This window comes from Fonsecaea multimorphosa, assembly GCF_000836435.1.
Source record: "Fonsecaea multimorphosa CBS 102226 unplaced genomic scaffold supercont1.36, whole genome shotgun sequence".
Taxonomy (NCBI): Eukaryota; Fungi; Ascomycota; class Eurotiomycetes; order Chaetothyriales; family Herpotrichiellaceae; genus Fonsecaea; species Fonsecaea multimorphosa.
This window is the reverse complement of record NW_015971670.1, coordinates 38,802-55,281: the sequence shown is the minus strand read 5'-3', so window position 1 is coordinate 55,281 and position 16,480 is coordinate 38,802. Positions and strand designations below refer to the sequence as shown.

Here is a 16,480-nt window from a genome sequence, read left to right as displayed (position 1 = left end):
CATCCTGTCCGATTTCCAGCCTCTACCACTACACCCTTCTGTTTTTCTTTTTTCCAGAGTTCCAGAGTCGCTCGATCTCCATGTCGAATCCGGAGCTACTGCACCCTCTCTGCCTCTCCATGAAAACAGTTTTGGCTTCACAAATGAGGTTACAAGGCCCTCAGCTGACCCGTCTCCTCGGTTGGCACGGTTCAAAAGAGGGCGCCAATCATCTCCCCCATCTTAGGCTGCACTACTGCATGACGACTGCCGTGCTTTATTTTTCTGCAACAGCAACCCTCGTGCTCTTCATTTTTGCGTTCACCGTGTTCCCTTCTCGTAAAAGCGTCCTGCGAAGGCTGATTTCCCCCTTGTTCCCGCTTCAGACCCGGGTAGAGGTATCCTTCAATGGACAGGCCTAGAAGGATGATGGAAGTGCTTCCACGAGTATCTCAAAACTTTACCGTGGGAATGACATCCTGCCGAGCACCATTTCTGTCCACACCGGAACCCCGAATGGTTTCAGTTCTGATGTTTTACACAGCACGTGCGTCGATTCCACAAGGAGGCCGAGAGGCCCCAGTGACCGCTTGCTTACACGTCTCCTCAGTGTTTGAGTCTCGTCTGGCCAACGCGCTGTTAAGCTCAATCACATTTCCTTCAGCAGTGAAAGCCATCTACCAATAGGGTTGGAACTAGTGCTTCATGTTTCTGAGAACGGTCTTACGAAAAATCTCGGCCCTGGCGATCTTCAGCCACATACAAGTTCGTAAGCCAATTCGAAGGTAACTCGGATGACATTCCATAGCTTGCTTTCGCAGCTTTTGGAGAAAGCATAGTTGGAGAAAGGTTTGCTCTTGCCAGACATTGCTTTCAAACCCACCTCAGCACTGGACCTTGCAAATTGACCATATCCCAGTACGATGATGGTGGGAGGGGGATTCACAGTGACCTCTCGGAAGAGGAGGGTTGTTTATCCACATCTGTAGGGAGTACATCAGGACTGTACTCCCTGGCAACTCTCAAGCTGACCACAGGGCAGAATCAGACACCTTATTCGACAGAGGCAGCGCAGGAAAGGCTGTTTTCCAGTCCATGCAGGAGAGGCAGAAATGGCCGCCAAAAGGCCGAAACTATGTCCTCTCTGAATCTAGTCAGCGAAGGTTTCGGAAAATGCCGAGCAAGGAGTTTCGAGAAGTCGCAGGAGCACGGCGTACCGGCATGAAGCAGCCGAAATATGCGGATATGTGCTCTGGAGTCTGGCCCTATCTTACCAAACACGACCTCCCAGCAAGGGACTTTTTGTTCGCGAATGATATGCCTCTCAGCCATACCCGAGGGAAATGGGGACCGCGACAGCCATTCCTGCAAACGCTGGATTGGTTGCATCTTCATGCTTTCAATTATTCCTTTCCGTTCAAGGCCGTGCTCTTCTTACCAGCTGTCGCGCCGGGGATGCAGCGCGATACACTCACTATCAGGGCAGGATTTTATTTTGCGACCTTCCACTGTCAATCCTGTCTCGGTAAGCTGGTGCAGAAACAGCTGGACGTAACCCTTTTTCGTTTGGCTTGCAGCTTGCAAGAGGTTGGTCAGACTCCTGTTCGAGCTCCTCCATTCAAGCACCCATCGAGGTCTGACTGCAAGTGCTTTTCTCTTTACATTGCCTGGAATAAGGCCAGGTAAGGGTCAATGGACTGCATATCTGTCCTAGTCCTTGGTGCACCATGACGGACTTGTGACCAAGCCTCTGTTGCTCTGTGGTCAAAGTTGATTGCATATCCCAAAAGGCAGATGGCCCCGGCGAATAGTGGTTAGTGGTACCAAGGACGACGGCGAGGCTTCTCCCCGATATTCAATTGTCAAAAGCGGAAAAGGTCGGCTCCCTGCTCCAGTACCCAGTGCGCATTCGTCCTGAAGAACGTCTGGGAAACACCTGGATTCACAATCGATTTTCGCCGCCTGTTCGGAAAATCAGGGGCAACATTGCGTGTCCAATCGTCTACTAGGGACTCTCCAAAGGAGATCGGAAGTATGAGCACCCCCATCTGATCGTCGTCTCCGATAGCACCTCATGCACGCCAGCTCACTGCAAAGAGTGGCATGCATGCAGCATGACTTTCATGCTCCAGTCCGATTGAGAGGTTATACCGGCCGGCGATCAAACTGGGACATGGACACGAGAAAGGTGAGCAGATGCCTAAACGACTGATTGGAAGTGTGGTAAGGCGATGTCTCCTCCTGCAGAGTCTGGTCTCTCCACTGGCAAGTCCAAGAATTATTCTACAGTGCCAAGGATGGAAGCATAGGTGATATACCCCCTGTTGGGCGGGAATCGTCCACCGACTACGCACGCTTTGAAGTGGTTTTGATTCCAAGTTTCAGCCGTCTTGCCCGTCGTTGCACCTTTGCATGGATGGGGAATGCACTGGGATGTCGTCCCCCACTGCGATATCCTCCCTATCCTGATGACAATGATGACCAACAAGAGGATCTGATCCCGACCACCTCCTTACATTACTTACAGCTCCATAGCCCCCAAGTCATCACGCAACGCAACGGTGTTGCCTCCTCCTCTTCTCATCATATTTCGTCGCTCTGATTCCCCCAACACGAGACAGTATGTTTCCGCTACCGCATATGTTAACCAGCCGTGGGGACCATGGGCAGAAACGATGAATACCCGAGGTCCATACCGAGTTCGAGGTCCTTTCCCTGCTGTACTCGGTATACGATGGTTCCCCGTCCGTCCTCATCACTGATTACTCTGGTATTATTCTTCAAATGCGTTTTCCGTCCGGCCGCTCGATTCAATTGGTTTTGGAATCTCCCCAAGCAGTCGTTGCCTGACCGGTGACCCATCTTTGGGTCCTGTGGCCTGACTTGTCTCCAGACACGTCTCACGGGGGAATACGGGGGGGATACGGACCCGAAGTTCCCTCTTCTACGCCCCTACAGGCTACAGGTAGTTTATACGCGCCACGCCAGCCAGACACACGAGGGTCCTTGTTTGTACACGGGTACACGCACCGCTTCTCACTCTTTGAACCTTCATTCCGCAATGGCAAAGCTGACACATAATAACGGAGACTCTCGTTCTCGTCATCACGAGTCCCCGACGAAACACGCCACCGGGAAATCTGGCCGAGTGGAATTCCTCACCGGACACACAAAAGCGCAATGGCATGGGGAATTGATACCAACCACACGGATGATGTCAATTTTTTGGAATGCAATCATTAGGTACTTTCTTCCATTAATTGTCCCGTCCCCTGCTCTGCCCTGCGGTCTGTATATGAGACAGGATTTTCATCTAGGTGTTCAACCAAATCAGTCGTATTGTAGCAATCTGTTTCATTCATTCATGCATGATGCCTTTTCTAGTACGAGGTATATCCGCCATATTTACTGTAGATGTACCGAGTAGGATTGACTGACAACCTCCCCTCCGACAAAAAACCCACCGCAAGACGCCAGAGTCTGTCTATATTCCGCTCATTATCTTGTTTGTCCAAATCAAGAAGATACCCATCTCTGTCCTCAATTTCAAAATGGACCCCTTTTCTTCTCTTCCCCTGGTTTGGCCTGTGAGAGTCCCATTTATATTCGCCCAGTGCTGGCGAGCGCGGTAGCCCGGGCTGTATGGACATGCCACGAACCCTGCATTGAAAGCGGTTTTCAGCATCAAAGGACTTTTATCCATCTCGTCTCGTCCCGTCTCATTCTTTCCCCATGATCTATTGCTCTTTCTTCCACTCCCCCTTCTCCCTCAACTGCTGCTCCTCATCCCTCTTGAACCAATGCACACTCCGCGCAAACCCCTCGTCCAGTCCCACCACGGGTACATAGCCGGTCCTCTCCATGAGTTTTTCGCACGAGTAATACCTCGAGATTGTGGCGTATTTGACCGTCTGGCGGTTGAGCTTGCCTTTTCGACCTGTCAGGTGGTTGAAAACTTCTGCGGCGCCGCCGACAAAGCTGGCCAGGGAGATGGGTAAGGCGACGATGCGGTTCGGGTTGATGGTCCGGCCGTACCGCGAAAAGAGATAGCGCGACGAGTCCCAGAAGAAGGCGGGTTGGTTGTTTGTGCAGTTGAAGGCTTCGCCGTCGACTCTCTCATGCTCCGACGACCCCCCATTTCCCAACCGGCCGCCATTCAGGAGGACCTGCGCGGCGCAAAGTAGCCCAAAGCACACGTTGTATACATAGGTGTTGTCGAATAGATTTGCATTGTCTCCCAATTGGATATGGAGTTGCCAGTCCGGTGCAACTGATGCTGTCCTGAGAATGCCCCCCGAAAATCCCCCACGATCACCTTCCCCGACGATGCCCGCCGGACGGACTGCGCAGGTCAACATCTTACCGCCATTGCTGTAGTCCCGGTTGGCGTTGGCCTCGAGCACGATCTTCTCAGCCAGGACTTTTGTCTCGGAATAGTATTCCTTGGGGTTCGGACACACGTAGGGGTATCGTTCGTCGGCGTTGATCAGGTCGGATTCGCCGTCGTGAATCACGCTCGCGCTCGAGACGTGGACAAATGCCTTGACACACCCGCCCCAATCGCCGTGTCTCTTCCCGCCAGCAACCTCCAACAGTGTCCTTGTTCCGTCAATGTTCACTTTTCGGAGAATGGCCGGAGGGGCCTCCCACGACGGAGACGCGGTGTTGATGACGACGTCGGGTTTGACTTTCTGGAAAACTTCCAGCAGGGAATTCGGGTCGGTGATGTCGGCGGAGTGGTAGGTCGCACCGGCAAAGATGTGCTGAGTACATCTCAAATCCAACACGTGGATGGACGTGGAGGCCTGGTCTGTGGGAGGGTAGCGACTGCGTAGGGATGGGAAGGAAGAGGGAAGGAGGGTGTTGATGTCGTATTTCTCTGGATTAGGGGTCGGGATGGAAGTAGAGGCGGGTGTCTTTGAAGTATCGACGGTCGCGACACCGTTTGTCCCCTTGCGCTGCTGGGGCGAGGCTGCAAAGTACTCCGAATCTGCGTCCTCGGAGGGAAAGTTGAGCAATTGATCCACGAGTCGCGAACCCAAGAAACCGCAGCCTCCAACCACCAGGACGGTGCCGTAGGACCGCGGCGTCATGTCAACCTCAGACTCCCTTTTTGACTCCATTGTTTTGAAGGGCAAAGTTCAAGGCGATCTGGCTTGGACTGAGGGGAGTCGAACCAGCTCGAACTCGAGATCCTCTCTAGCAAATTTCAGGGATGCGCATCTGTTCCTGGAAAAGTGGGTCGCAGCCCCGGAGTTGAAATGTTCCTCGTGGCGTGCAGCATTACATAATCGTCCCCAGCCTTGCAGGCCGCAGCCTTGCAGCCTCGTGGCTTATCCCCTTCCAAGTGGCCGGCCTCACTGGGCCTCATTCAGCTCCTCACCAAATCCCAAGGAATCGGCTTCTACGACTTGGGTGACTTCCTTATAGACAGGCTAGGAATCTGAAAGCTGACATGTAAAGGCAGCCCTCTCTCAGACTACAGCGAATAAACACCAATGAAGCAGAAGAAAACGGCCATCTCAAAACAACCTTTCCCCTTTTCAACATCATCGCGCCATGTTCGAGAGCCAGGTCTCGGTATTAGGATGGACGAATATGATGGTGACTGCTATTTCATAACGCCAAATCCAGCTCAGGTTGCCCCCCACTCGCCATTCTGATGGTCCTGGTTCTTTTCAAGTATACAGAGTAAATCTGTGCAGCCCTGAACATCTCCCGACTCCCATGCTTGTTGCAGAAAAAGCACCATGGCTCTTAATTTCGCATTCATCCTTGAAGTCTTCCCTTTCAATATTTGTCGTCTTTCAAGCTCGACCTCAGCCACGGTACCGATCGATTTGAGGTGTGGTCAGGTCTTAGAATGTGCATGTCACATGTCCATCCCTTCCTCCGTTGTCCTCTGCGCCGATCTCCTTAGTTGCCGGAAGTACCTCTTCTTATCACTTTCGCTGCCCCAAAGTAACTTGGTAGCCTCCGGGTGCACAATCGTCCTCGGGTCATACGGCGGGCTTTCCTCTTCCAACGCCTCGACGATGCTCTCAATGTGATTCCGTAGCTGATCTGCTTCCTTGGGGAAATAGCATACCACACCATCCTTGGACACCCTGTGGTGGAAGATGGGTGTTTCCATCTTGACACGAGGCTGTTCGGCCGGAAACCGAGGACTCACCGCCATCCGGAGTTTGAAGATCCCGCCATCCAGATGGGTGCTGGGTCTGCCAAAGTAGGTCATGATCCAGACAAAAGGGTTCTCATTTTCCAGCTCAACAGCCACGTTGTGCATCTTCTTGCGCTTCAAGTAGTCTGCCAATTGTTCGAATTGTCGTTGGGCTGCCGCTGCCTTGGTCGCCTCTCGTTCCTTCAACGCCAATCCCTCAGTCGCCCAGTTGTCGGTTTCTGTGCGAAGCACCTCCTTGATCCGAACCAGTCTTCTACCCAACTCAGTGTATCGGAACTTGCCTTCCATGTTGTTACCTCCGCCTTCAAAGGGCATCTTCACAAAGTCGGAGCCATCCTTGTTCTTGGGCGTATATTCTTCAATGGTGCACATGTAATGTTCAAAGTACCACAGGAACCGCCGCTTGAAGAGATCTCTGAACGGAGCGAATTTGAGCTTGATTTGTTCCTCCAAGGGGTCTGCTTTAGGCCCACCCTCCTCGTCGTCCTCGGAGACCCACGGGACTGTGGGTTGCACTGGAGCGGCCAGTGAGCCATCTGGCTGGATGCCCAGTGCCTCCTCGAGCTTCTGGATTACTGCTATTCGGAGCGTTTCGTGACGAATCTAGCCCTGTCCTCAGCCAAAACCCCAGTCCAGCTTTGGAGGTGTACGTACCTTGGCACAGTACAGGTCATTCATCCTCTTGTCCTCTGTACCCTTGGCATTCTCGTAACCAGGTTCGTTTTCGTAGGGATTGTTGCTCATCAGACTCTGGATGGACCACAATATCGACTCCAATCCTTGTGCAGAAGACCACTCTTCACCTGGTCTCTCTCCATGCCATGTGCCCAGGATCGACAAGCAGACCTTCCCGTTAGCGTAGATGTTTGGGTTGAACCTCGTCCGACCGGCATTTGTGGTTCTGGCCTCAACTTTTGGTGGCTTGCTGGGATACTCTGACCCAAAATTTACGGCGAAGTCGAAGAAGCCGAACGCGTAGGGACTGCCGTGGGGACCGATGATGAGGGCTTTGACGTGGCGCACGTCCTTCTCCTGGCAAGCGACAGCGATGGCTGCAGTGAGCGGTTAGTTGAAGCTGCGAGGTGGGTAGCATCTTGCTTGGAACATGACTTACACAGGTCACTGCCCTGTTGGATCTGGGTAATCTCCTGCGCACGGCTCGTCAGTGGTGTCCCACAGTCATGTAGAGCGACCTCTTACTCGTGATATTCTCAAGATGGTCTGATTCGACATTGTGGAAGCGGAGATGGGCTCAGGAGGAGTAGAGGCTGAGCGGTGTCACGTTCAAGTGCAGGACCATGAGCAGCACCGAGAAGAATGATTGCGCGCGAAAGAGTGCTGCAAGTTTGCTCAGGTGGACAGGAAAGATGCATGGTTTGGTGAATGGTCTTGTTCTGAGAGGGAGGGAGACAGGGAGGGAGGGGGAGGGGGACTTTTTGTTTTGCAGTTGAAGATGAGGCTGTGTGTCACCAGCTTCCCTGAAGCCTGAAATGTGATGTGGACAGTCCCTTCCCATTAGAGGATCCCAAGGTCAATGGTGCCTGTCCACGGGTTCGCGACACGCTAGGCGGCTGGGCCACAGATCTGCCTCGCACACCTGCAGCTTGCTACTGGAAGGTGAGTGATGCCGTCAGAAGAAAGAGAGTAGAAGCTACAAGTTGCTTAGTTCGGGTGGTGCTCCTTATCGGACAGTAGAGGCAGTGAGGGGCGGAGGGGCGGCTGCAGCAGGCGAGCCTACCGGTTACACCAGCCTAATCAGCTTCTCCCAACGCCCATAAGGCTGAGAACAGCCCGAGTCATTGCTGCCTGACGACCACTAGAGAGTTCAACTGTGCCCACGCTGCCGCCTGGAACTTATGACGCACTTACCCATCTAGGGCGGGCCCGCGGACGGGCAGTGGTGCCTAGGGGGGGAATGAATTAGTGGGAGGGGCAAAATGGAGACGAGGATTGGAGCCCACTAACCGCCCACTCGTAAAAGCTCGGCGGGGAGGTGCCTACCTAGGTAGTGGTCAGTATGTGCTTTTATCGAATACACATATATATGCCTCCTATATCTTCAGCTCCCACCACTGCCCACACAGTCTGATGTACTCGTCCTCATCGCACCCCGTAGATATTTACAATACCTCAAGCCATTCAGTACCATTCATACCGTTGAAAGTCTTGCTCCCGAGGCTTTGATCCCGACCATATCACGCTCCATGCCACTGTGGGTATCATCCATCTCGTAATTCATGTTTCTCCCGATCCTGTCCTCTTTCCCCCTTCAGCGTTTGGAACCTAGCGGGCTTTTGTGATCGTGATTCTCCATCTGACAACAAGGTGCACACAAGCAATTTCTCGTGCTGTTGCGCGAGCCGTACTCCGTACTCCGTACATGTACATGGCCATAGCCCGTCAAAGAATTGTTTGCTTTTCTGATCCAACCAAGCCGCCCTCCAGTCCCACGTTCTCCAAAGATGTAAACTTCATGATATAACGTGGTCACGTTCCTGCAATTCAAAATCGAGGATCCAAGACTCCTTTTGCCGGCATCATTGGCTCTTATCGGCCTTTCTCTGGTCGGGCTGTACTCATACTCCAGTCGCTTCTCCGTCGACTGTCGGGAACCAGCCCGCCCACATCTTGTCGGGTCTGAGGCCGAACACTACTTGGATTTGCAGATGACCTGATATTTTCCGATGGCGGAGTCGAAGACTCTGCCGTTTCCACCATCGACGATAACAGGACCTCGGCATTGGCGTCGACGCTAGCCAGGTCTACTGCAGCAAGTGTACCCTCTGGCGGTGGTCCTGGAAGTTCTGAGAGCGGGTAGACTGACATTTGAGACCTCATTTCCGGGGAAAGGGTTCCCATGACTATGGGACTGTGGTCTTGTGTATTATTGAAGCGGTAGACATTCTCTTCCGTCAAAGCCATTGTCGTCGAAGGTCCGGCATCTCCAGCAGCCGGTTGGGCCAGATCGGACGAGTGAGGATTCGGCACGAAGCTGCCGTCTACCATGATCGTGGGAGCAATGATCGATTGGCCATGATTTAGATCGGTCACTGACATCAGCTTGGCGTCCCGGAGTGCCTGTGCTTTGTCTTCAGCCTCGACTCTCCTCATTGTTCGGTCTCCTTCTGTTCCACCTCCTGGAATTTCCCCGGCGAGGATAGCCCTGGAAATATTAGACCGTAGCGCAGCGGCTGTTTCATTCACAATACTAGCACCGAGCGCTGAGGCAGGCGGGTGGTCATTTGCCGCAGGAGGCAGGCTGCTTGCTGTTCCGGTGCGAGCATAGAATTCGGCGGTGATAGCATCAATTTGGGCGCAAGTCGACGAATGCTCGGTGCACCCGCTTCCGAGTGATGGTCGCTGGGATTCTGTGGAGGCTTCTGGCCAATTTTGGTGCCTGTAGCCTTTGCGGGCCTTGGATATCCATTTCATTATGGTTTTCTCTAATAGAGCACGCTTGACTGGTTTGGCCATATAGTCGTCCATTCCCGCTTTCTCACACTTTTCCCGGTCGCCTTGAATCGCCGAAGCGGTCATGGCCACAATTGGAATTTTTGCGATCGTCTCAATGTCCATGAATGGCGCGTGATGCCTAAGCATATGTGTGGCGTGGTAACCATCCAATACGGGCATTTGACAGTCCATTAGTATAAGTGAAGGAGTCGGATATTGCTGCGACTGCTCCGGAGTGAGGTCGCGCGAAGTGGCTTTGAGAAGATACTCAAGGGCCTCCCTGCCGTTCCACACCGCAATAGTAGAAAACCTCAGTGCTTTGATGAATCTGAGGGCAATTTGCTGGTTGACAGGATTGTCTGAGAACGTCAGCTTCGAACCAACATGTGTTGGTTGCCCATTGCTTACCTTCGACGACCATTATATGTATCTGACCTCTGTCAAGTTCAGCCTCGGGAGATTCGACCCCTGGATTTGACTGCATCGCTTGAGCATGATCACCGCCCTCGCTTGTGTCTCCTGATGACCTGGTTGAGGTCATAATCTTGTGCTCTTTTCGATCTTCTTCTTTTGATGAATCTTTGGAGCGAGAGAAGTCTGGTTGTGCCCGATCGGGCATCGTCCCGACTTCGAGCTCAGCCATGGTGGACCCATTTTGATATTCAAGTTTCTTGAACGGAATACTGAAGATAGCTTTGGTTCCTGCGTCAAGCTTGGAATCCAGGCGAATTACCCCATGCATCAGATCTACCAAGTTTCTGGATATCGTCAAGCCGAGACCAGTCCCTCCGAAACGCCTTGCGGTGCTTGAGTCGGCTTGACTGAATGGTCTAAACAGCCTCTTCTTGACTTCTTCCTCTATGCCAATGCCGCTGTCTTCGACACAAAATTCAATTGTGATCGTGTCATTGACTTCGGAAACGACACGGGTGCTGAGCATGACGAAACCCTTGGAAGTGAACTTGATACTGTTGGTCAGAAGGTTGACCAGAATTTGTCGTATTCGGCCAGGGTCGCCCAACACAATGAGGTCCTCAGATCGTCTGAGATCGATGGCACTTTTGAACTCGAGTCCTTTGCGTTGAGCTGCAAATGAAAGCATTTTGGCAACGTCGCGGAGCACGTGGTTGAGACTGAACTGCACTTCTTCAATGTCAAGCCGGCCGGACTCGATCTTGGAGAAGTCCAGGATGTCGTTAATGACGGTAAGAAGAGAATTGGCTGACCTTTGAATGTTTTGGGCGAACTCGCTTTGTTCCAGATCCAGGGAGGTATCCATGAGCAGCTCCGACATTCCAAGCACTCCTGCGATGGGTGTCCGGATCTCATGAGACATATTGGCAAGAAAGCTGCTCTTCATCTTGCTCGCTTCTTTAGCCGCTGTCTCCTTTGCAAGCAATATAATATTTTCTTGTTCTTTGTGCCGGAGGGAGGTAACGTCGGATCCAATGACAATGACTCCAGCAATATAGTCATCATCTTCTACCCTATTAGGGCCTGTTTTGCCCTTCAACGGTACCATCTTGGATCGAAACCATCTAGAATTCACCTCATTCTCGCATATTTCCAGATCGGATGCTCCTGATAGGATGCGGAGCAGAGCCTCCCGGAATTTTTCAATGGCTTGTGGAGTAAGATGATTGTGCAAAACGTCGAGGACAGGGGCACCAATAATTCTGTCGGTTGTCGCATCCCCCATAACGAAGGAACCTTCATGGAAACTCACATTCAGGTGTCGATCGAGAATCCACATTGTCATTTGTGAGTGTTTTAACACATCCAGCAATTGCCGTCGAACTCTTTGTCCAGAAACCTTGGCGTCGACAACTTCTTGGATATCTGTACACGTGCCGAACCATTTCAGAATCTTGCCTGTCTTATGGTCACGCATGGGCAGGGCTCTCCCGAGCATCCATCTCCATTGGCCGTCAAACCTTCTGCAGCGATACTCTGTGATGTACTCGTCTCCGGTCGCGACAGCATGACGCCATCGACGCATGGTTTCAGGCATATCCTCTGGATGGAAAGGCAATTTCCAACCTTGACCCAAGGAATTGGCGGGAGTCAGACCAGTATAGTCATACCATCTTCTAGAGTAATAATCATGATAGCCATCAGCTCTCGTGGTCCAGATCATTTGTGGCATCATATCACAGATGAGGCGGAATTGTTCTTCGTTTTCTGCTGTCTGGAGTGCAATCTGCTCGGTGTACTCTGTGACATCCTTGAAAGCTACCAAGCCTGCCAGAAACTCCCCTGACTTTTCGTCGTAGACAGGGTGTCCACTCACGTCGAAACTGGACTTTCTGCCCGTCTTTTCATTGACTAAGCCAATCTTCCAGTTTGTAAAGGGCTGCTGCGTTCGACACAGTGCGAGGACGGGATTGGTGTCCTCTTGGAGCTCTCGAGAGAAATCGGCAGTCCATGGGCGAAACCGCGACATGAAATCGTACGACTCATCCGACGTGGGATCAGTCTCGACTGCCAGTAACTTGCGAGCGGCCAGATTCGGAAAGACCACACTCTCATCTTTCCACATGGCAATAAGGGGGATTTCGATTGCGCTCAACATAGCGTTCTTCATCTTCAGAACCTTCTGAAAGTCTGCTGGGGCGGACGGGACTGAACATTGAGCTGGAGGGGCGATGGGAGGGAAAGCACCGGCATGCGGCTGCTCAGCGGGCGAAGTGATCTGGGAGGTTCCTGTGGAGGAGACAGGTGTCTGGGACTGTGATGAACGGGATGACCTGGTTGAATGGGACGAGGGCTGACGAGCATTGCCGAATGAGTGTGACAAAGGCTTACGGGGGGCGTGACCCCCGGAGCTTGTAAACGTCAAAGTGAAATATCGCTGTCCTTCCAACTCCCAGATACTGATTATCATTCGACAGGTGGTGTGGACATTACGATGGGTCTTGTTATGTTTCTGACGAGCGTTGCGATTTGGTGCTTGATCATGATAGCCGGAGATGATCACGTCGACCACAGTGTCTTGAGTCTTTTCAGTACGACGTTGCATCGGTGACCTACCTCTTGCAGCGGTTCCGGCAACACCCATGGGAGTTGTCTCTCCGCTCTTTACATCGCGTAGTAGATTCCCCGAAGGGAGTCTGTCTCGTGCAGCAGAATGCAAGTCACTGGCAAGGTTGTCCAGAAATCTTTCCCAGCTGACCCATACTGGAACGCCGCCATCTGAGACCATGTCAATGCCCAACTGCGACAGCGTCTGACCCTTAAGGAAGTCGTTCACGTTGAAGTCAGGATCATCTTGATCCGCCCCCAGCAACCTTCCCACGGCCGAATTGGCCAAAAGGACAGTCTTCAAGGAGGAGAGAACGAGGATTGGTGTCGGTAGGGTCGCAAGGGCGGCAAGTGCAAGTTCGGTCGCCATGGGGAGTTGGGGCAGGTCGACAAAGAAATCGGAGGCAGAAGACGTGGTGGCATTGCGGTACCCAGGGCGAGTAGCGGTAGTGGCTAGAGATGGTAGATGAATACCATGGTCGGGCGGTCTGGGTTCGATATCGACATCGACGTCGACATCGACGTCGACATCACCACGGAGCATTTCCAAAGCAGCAGTTGTGGCTGGGAGGGCGATGGGAGGAGAGGGACCTTGTACCGAGTACCCAGAGATCTCGGATTGTTGGATGGTAGGCGAGTGGGCGTCAGTGGTGGGACTCAGCCACGAGCAAGCGAAATGCGTGGTGACGTAGGCGGCACTGAAGACAACGAACACAGATTGTGTCTCAATTCTGTCTCAATTCACGGGCCACCCAGTTGTCCTGCAGCGCGCAGTAACAAAGGAAATAACAAAAGCAGACATCGGTGAGTACTCGGTGAGTACTCGGTGAGTATACAGGATTCAGGGGACTTGTAATAAGGTTGGCTTTGACTGCGTTCTTCTGCCCGCGGTATATACTGTAGATGAGCGGGTGATAAGGACGAGCCGTGTCTACCAAGGTGGGCACTAGCGCAGCATGATGGGCGCTGGATTGGCGGTGGATGGGCACTGAATGGGCACTGAATGGGCGGTGGATGGGCGATTGATGGGCGCTGGATGGGAAAGTGAAATTTCCCTCAGTTTCCCCATCCCCTTCTCCCTGCATTTCCCTGTTTCCCGCTTTTTCTCTCACGCCCTCATGCACGTCTGGTGAATGTTCGGCCCCGGATTGTGTCGTCCCAGCCTCAGATCATCATCACCACCATCAAGTTCCACTCTGCCATGGTTTCAGGGACAAAAGTAAGAGGGTGTGCATTGTTCAAGTACCTATACCTACCGAGCCGCAGTCACCAACCTGCCCACGAATAATGAACCACTTCCCTGTTATTCATCGGATTACTGACCTCCCGCCAATTGAACAAGTTACAGAAGCCAGACGCCATCCGCTCATCGCCCGCTTCGCCCGACTTCTTCCACCCAGTGGCACTCTAACGCGGCCGCCGATCCTGGAACTCCCTGGGCCGCCAAGGCCACCAATTCCTCTGCACTTAGGTACCAGCGAGCAGGTACGCAGCGAGGCAGTACCGAGTAGATAACGCCGAGTATCCCTCAATCAGCGAGCCAACTTCGAGGTTGTTACACGGGTCAAAAGGATAAGAACAAGACATAATTAGTGGGATTTTCATTTGCTAATTTGAGGGCAACTCAATCACGGCCCATAAGAGGCTTCGCCCACAGCCCACAACAACCTGCGAGTTGTCTTCGTCTTATACCGAATTTGAGTGCCGAATGCTCTGTTATGCTGCCAGTGTGCTCTGCAACGGCCAAGACGGTCCGCTCTTGTCGGCCGCTTGATGTGGGAACGGGCACGGCATGAGCTGTTCCAATGGCAAATCTAGTCTCAGCTCAGGTACGACTGCAGATGGCCTTAACACATCCTTCGAATCTGCTATATAGGAACGAGTTGTCGCTGACGGTTGGTTTCCCCACGGCTTTCTTTTCTACGGCAACAGTTTGTCAAAGGCACTCTTGCTGCAAACATGGCTGACTCCGTCCCTCAAACCCTCCATCTTGATCCTTCCCAGTATCCCAAATTGTCCCCTGCTCAATTAGGCCACCTGCGCCATTTCTACAACCTTGCCTTCCAGCCAGATGGAGAGTGGGCAAAGATGGGCGCTCAAGAGCCCCTTCAAGAGTTCCTAGACGCCTATCGTTACCAACTTGCCACGATGGCCTATGCCGTCGGTGTTACTCACTATCATCATTTACCAGCTCTGCGCTCGATATTCAAGCCCCTCCTCCGCCAGCTGATCCATAAGATGTTGCGCAAGGAGGTCTGGGCATACTGGTTCAACACTAGTCTGGGCGGTAGGCGCACAGATCCGAGTTTGCAAAAGCTCAGAGAACCGTGGGCCGACCCTGTCGTGCGAGAGAACATCATGTACAGCGGTCACCTTCTATTGATGACCAGCCTCTACGCCATGCTCTTTGACGATGATGAATTCGAGAAGCCCGAGTCCCTTGTTTTCAAATGGGATCCTATGTTTTACGGGCTCGGTGACGAGACTTTCTCCTACGACAATCGCAGCCTGCAGGCAGCCATCACTAGGGAAATGGAGAGGAATGGATGGGTCGGCGTCTGTTGCGAGCCAAATGTGGTCTTTGTCGTCTGCAACCAATTTCCAGTACAGCCACCCCGCGCTGTGTTGGCGTGCTACATTTTCTGACTGTGGCACAGATCATTGCAATGAGATACAACGACGCTCGGGACGGTACTAACAAGGTCGAAGAGGTTCTGACCAAGTACAGGGCCGCCTGGGACAAAAAGGGCATGGTTTCTTCCAATGGTCTCTTTGTGGATTTTTGGATGGTCAAACAGAATCACATCGTCCCTCCTACAGATGTGGGCTGGACCGCGTGGTAAGCATTTTCACTGCCTTGGCCCATTGAGGACTTCGAACTCACCAACCCTTAGGGGAGGTGCGTTTATGCACTCCTGGAATCCTCAACTTGTGGAGAGTCTCTATCCGAAACAGTTCCCTGGCTTCATCACCAACATCTCCGGCCGCGTCCGCTTGCAACCGCCCATTGTAGCCAACCATTACCGCAAACTTTCCGCGACAGCGTCCCCGACTACGTCCGATCAAGAGACTCTCCAGCAAGCCATTGAACTCGCCAAAGCCGATCTTGCGGAGAAGCCAGCGCCGCCGTTCCCGTACACCAAACCCTGTTTCGGATATGTGGTCCAGTGGCTCTCTGAACTTGGTCAGACAGCGCTTCTCGATGGCCTTTTAGCGTATGCCGACAAAAACCTGAACCCCACATGGGAGAACGGTGGCCTGTTCTACCCGCGCAATGACACGCCTTTTATCTTCACCGAGGACAACCAAGACGGCGAGGGCGTCAAGTGGACACACGTCTCCCCCTTCTGCGGCAACGCGGCGATCGGATACGCACGCCTCAATGTCCAGGATGGGCAGCGCATCATGTACGAAAAGCCCTGGACGAGGGAGTTTTTGGGTCGCACGCCGTGGATCGACAACCTCGACTTCGCCGGCAAGGAACACGGAGTCGGCGTCCTTCGCGGTGCGTGGGACGAAGACGCCCACGCGCTGGTCCTTACAGTTAAAGGATGGGATTTTGAGGGTCGAGCGTGTCCTGAGGTTGTGAGCATTGGGCCTGTGGCTCGCGGTTTGGAGCCGGGGACTTGGGCTGTCTATGTCGACGGCAAGTTACAGGCCACCAGAGAGGTGAAGGACCAGGCAGTGGATGGGTTTGGGGTGAAATGTGAAGTTAAGAGGGGCCAGGAGGTCGATGTGGTGTTCTTGAGGGTTGATGCTGGGATGAATGGTCATGCCAACGGTCATGCCTCTTAGGAGTTGTAAAGAAGGTTGCAAGGTGTCATCGTTGCATTTCCATTTGAGATC

The 16,480-nt window shown here is 52.8% G+C and overlaps 4 protein-coding genes across 4 annotated transcripts; 1 reads left to right on the top strand and 3 right to left on the bottom strand.

Annotated features, from left to right (window-relative positions):
* Window positions 1-3,716: 3,716 nt before the first annotated feature.
* Z520_11135 (uncharacterized protein) lies at window positions 3,717-5,102 on the bottom strand (the record flags this gene model as incomplete). Its single annotated transcript, XM_016781624.1, has 1 exon — window positions 3,717-5,102. One exon carries the CDS (start codon window positions 5,100-5,102, stop codon window positions 3,717-3,719), a length of 1,386 nt encoding a protein of 461 aa, XP_016627201.1.
* Window positions 5,103-5,851: 749 nt separating this feature from the next.
* Z520_11134 (uncharacterized protein) lies at window positions 5,852-7,393 on the bottom strand (the record flags this gene model as incomplete). The annotated part of the gene is made up of 4 exons (XM_016781623.1): window positions 5,852-6,763; window positions 6,815-7,212; window positions 7,275-7,308; window positions 7,361-7,393. 4 exons carry the CDS (start codon window positions 7,391-7,393, stop codon window positions 5,852-5,854), a joined length of 1,377 nt encoding a protein of 458 aa, XP_016627200.1.
* Window positions 7,394-8,707: 1,314 nt separating this feature from the next.
* On the bottom strand, window positions 8,708-13,178 carry Z520_11133 (uncharacterized protein; the record flags this gene model as incomplete). Its single annotated transcript, XM_016781622.1, has 2 exons — window positions 8,708-9,972; window positions 10,022-13,178. The coding sequence occupies 2 exons, from the start codon at window positions 13,176-13,178 to the stop codon at window positions 8,708-8,710; spliced, it is 4,422 nt and encodes a 1,473-aa protein (XP_016627199.1).
* A 1,415-nt stretch (window positions 13,179-14,593) lies between these two features.
* Z520_11132 (uncharacterized protein) lies at window positions 14,594-16,429 on the top strand (the record flags this gene model as incomplete). The annotated part of the gene is made up of 3 exons (XM_016781621.1): window positions 14,594-15,238; window positions 15,292-15,473; window positions 15,529-16,429. The coding sequence occupies 3 exons, from the start codon at window positions 14,594-14,596 to the stop codon at window positions 16,427-16,429; spliced, it is 1,728 nt and encodes a 575-aa protein (XP_016627198.1).
* Window positions 16,430-16,480: the final 51 nt, after the last annotated feature.